The following is a 1824-nucleotide window of genomic DNA, read 5'->3' as shown; positions in this document are numbered from 1 at the left end:
TACAATCTTAAGTGTTTTGGCATTAAAAAGGTGGCTATCACCTAAAGGTGACTAGTTTGTATCCCTGTTCACACTTAGGAACAGGTCAAGTGCATGAATACATTATATTTTCCTCAAATCACTTTCTGTTCTGTTTTTACTTGTGTACTGTAACTGTGAGACTGTTATACTTGTGTAGCTCACTCAAACCAGTATACTGAATGACACTGTCATGAAAGGCATTGCCTACCCATGTCATTCAGCCTAATGGGAACAATGCAGACGGTCACTTCTCTTTGCAAGAGCATCAAAGTCTGGCATCAGGTCTGATGTTGAAATCCGCAGCACTGAAGACAGGTGTTTATCTGTCAGCCTGGATCTGTAACGTGACTTGTTGTAGCTCATCACAGAAAACGTTTGTTCACACACATAAGTGGAGCCAAACAAAACAAGCATCCTCTGAGCGTGCCTGCGCATGTTTGGGAACTGTGTTTCCTTCAGTGAGTCGTAGAAGCTGTCCAGTGTGGATGAAGTGAACTTCTGCTTGAGAGCAGGGTCGCACTGGATGTCAATCAGTTCTAGTTGCACGTCCGGTGGCGCTTTGTCACTGTCCACTGAAAGGGGAGAGGACACCAGCTCCAGTTCTCTTTCAATCTTTGCAAAGTCAGCGAAACGCCGGTTGAACTCGGTGTGGAGATCTGTCAGAGTAGTGGCGTATCTGTCAGCATGGGCGTGGCAGGTTGGCGCATCCATGGTAGCCAGCGTTGGGAAGTGTGTGAAGCAGTTTTTTGTCATTTGCTGGGAGAACAGGGTGAGCTTGGCTTTGAACGCTCGCACATGTGAGTACAGCTCGTGCACAAACGCATTCTTCCCCTGCAATTTCAGATTTAGGTCATTCATGTGCTCCATTACATCCACCCCAAATGCAAAGTCACACACCCAATCCGGGTTTTGCAAATCTGGAAACTCGTCCGTTTTGCTGACAGTCACCAGAAATGTGCCAATCTCACCTCTCAAATCCCACACGCGGCGAAACACCTTCCCCAGGCTCAGCCAGCGGACGTTTGAGTGGTACTGATCTGTGTGTTCTGCCTCGCTTTCCTCCAGTAGCCGGATGAACTGGCGGTGGTTCAGCCCTCGGGCCCGGATGAAGTTCACGAGTTTCACCACCGTTGTTGCGGCATGATCAAGTTGCAACACAGATTCCTGGTGAATTATGCAATGTAGAAAGATCAAATCTGAGCTGGGATTGTCCTCTCGTACCCGGTCCTGTATCCTCCGCAGCAGTCCGACGTTCTTCCCAGTGAGGTTCGGGGATCCATCAGTGGTCATGTTGAGCAGTTTAGTCCACGGGAGGTTCACTCTCTCCAAACACCCTGACACTCTGTCGTAGAGGTCCGATCCCCTTGTTGTTCCCATCATCTACTCCATTGAAAGAAATTCCTCCACTATTTCAAACCTCTCTTTGATCCCCCTGATGAAAACAAGTAGCTGGGCGGTATTCTTAATATCCGTGCCCTCATCCAGCGCAATGGAAAAATATGTGAATTCAGCTGCCTTTTTATGCCTCCGCCGGCGAAGCCAGGCCGAAGGCATTATGGATCCGGGTTGTCCGTCCGTCCGTACGTACGTACGTACGGCCGGCCGTCCGTACGGATGTCCGTCCGTACGGATGTTTGTTAACGCCATATCTGAGGAACGCCTTGACGGAATTTCATCAGATTCACCTTAAACATTCACTTAGGCTCAAGGATGATATGATTAGATTTTGGTGGTCAAAGGTCAAAGGTCAAGGTCACTGTGACCTCTCGAACGCCATTTTCAAGCTTGTTAACGCGATATCTG

At 48.6% G+C, this 1824-nt stretch overlaps 1 protein-coding gene across 1 annotated transcript; it reads right to left on the bottom strand.

Annotated features, from left to right (window-relative positions):
- Window positions 1-243: 243 nt before the first annotated feature.
- On the bottom strand, window positions 244-1398 carry LOC310796819 (general transcription factor II-I repeat domain-containing protein 2A-like; the record flags this gene model as incomplete). The annotated part of the gene is made up of 1 exon (XM_083659052.1): window positions 244-1398. The coding sequence occupies one exon, from the start codon at window positions 1396-1398 to the stop codon at window positions 244-246; it is 1155 nt and encodes a 384-aa protein (XP_083515178.1).
- Window positions 1399-1824: the final 426 nt, after the last annotated feature.

This window comes from Poromitra crassiceps, assembly GCF_964638095.1.
Source record: "Poromitra crassiceps genome assembly, chromosome: 23".
Taxonomy (NCBI): Eukaryota; Metazoa; Chordata; class Actinopteri; order Beryciformes; family Melamphaidae; genus Poromitra; species Poromitra crassiceps.
This window is presented reverse-complemented; position numbering and strand designations above follow the sequence as displayed.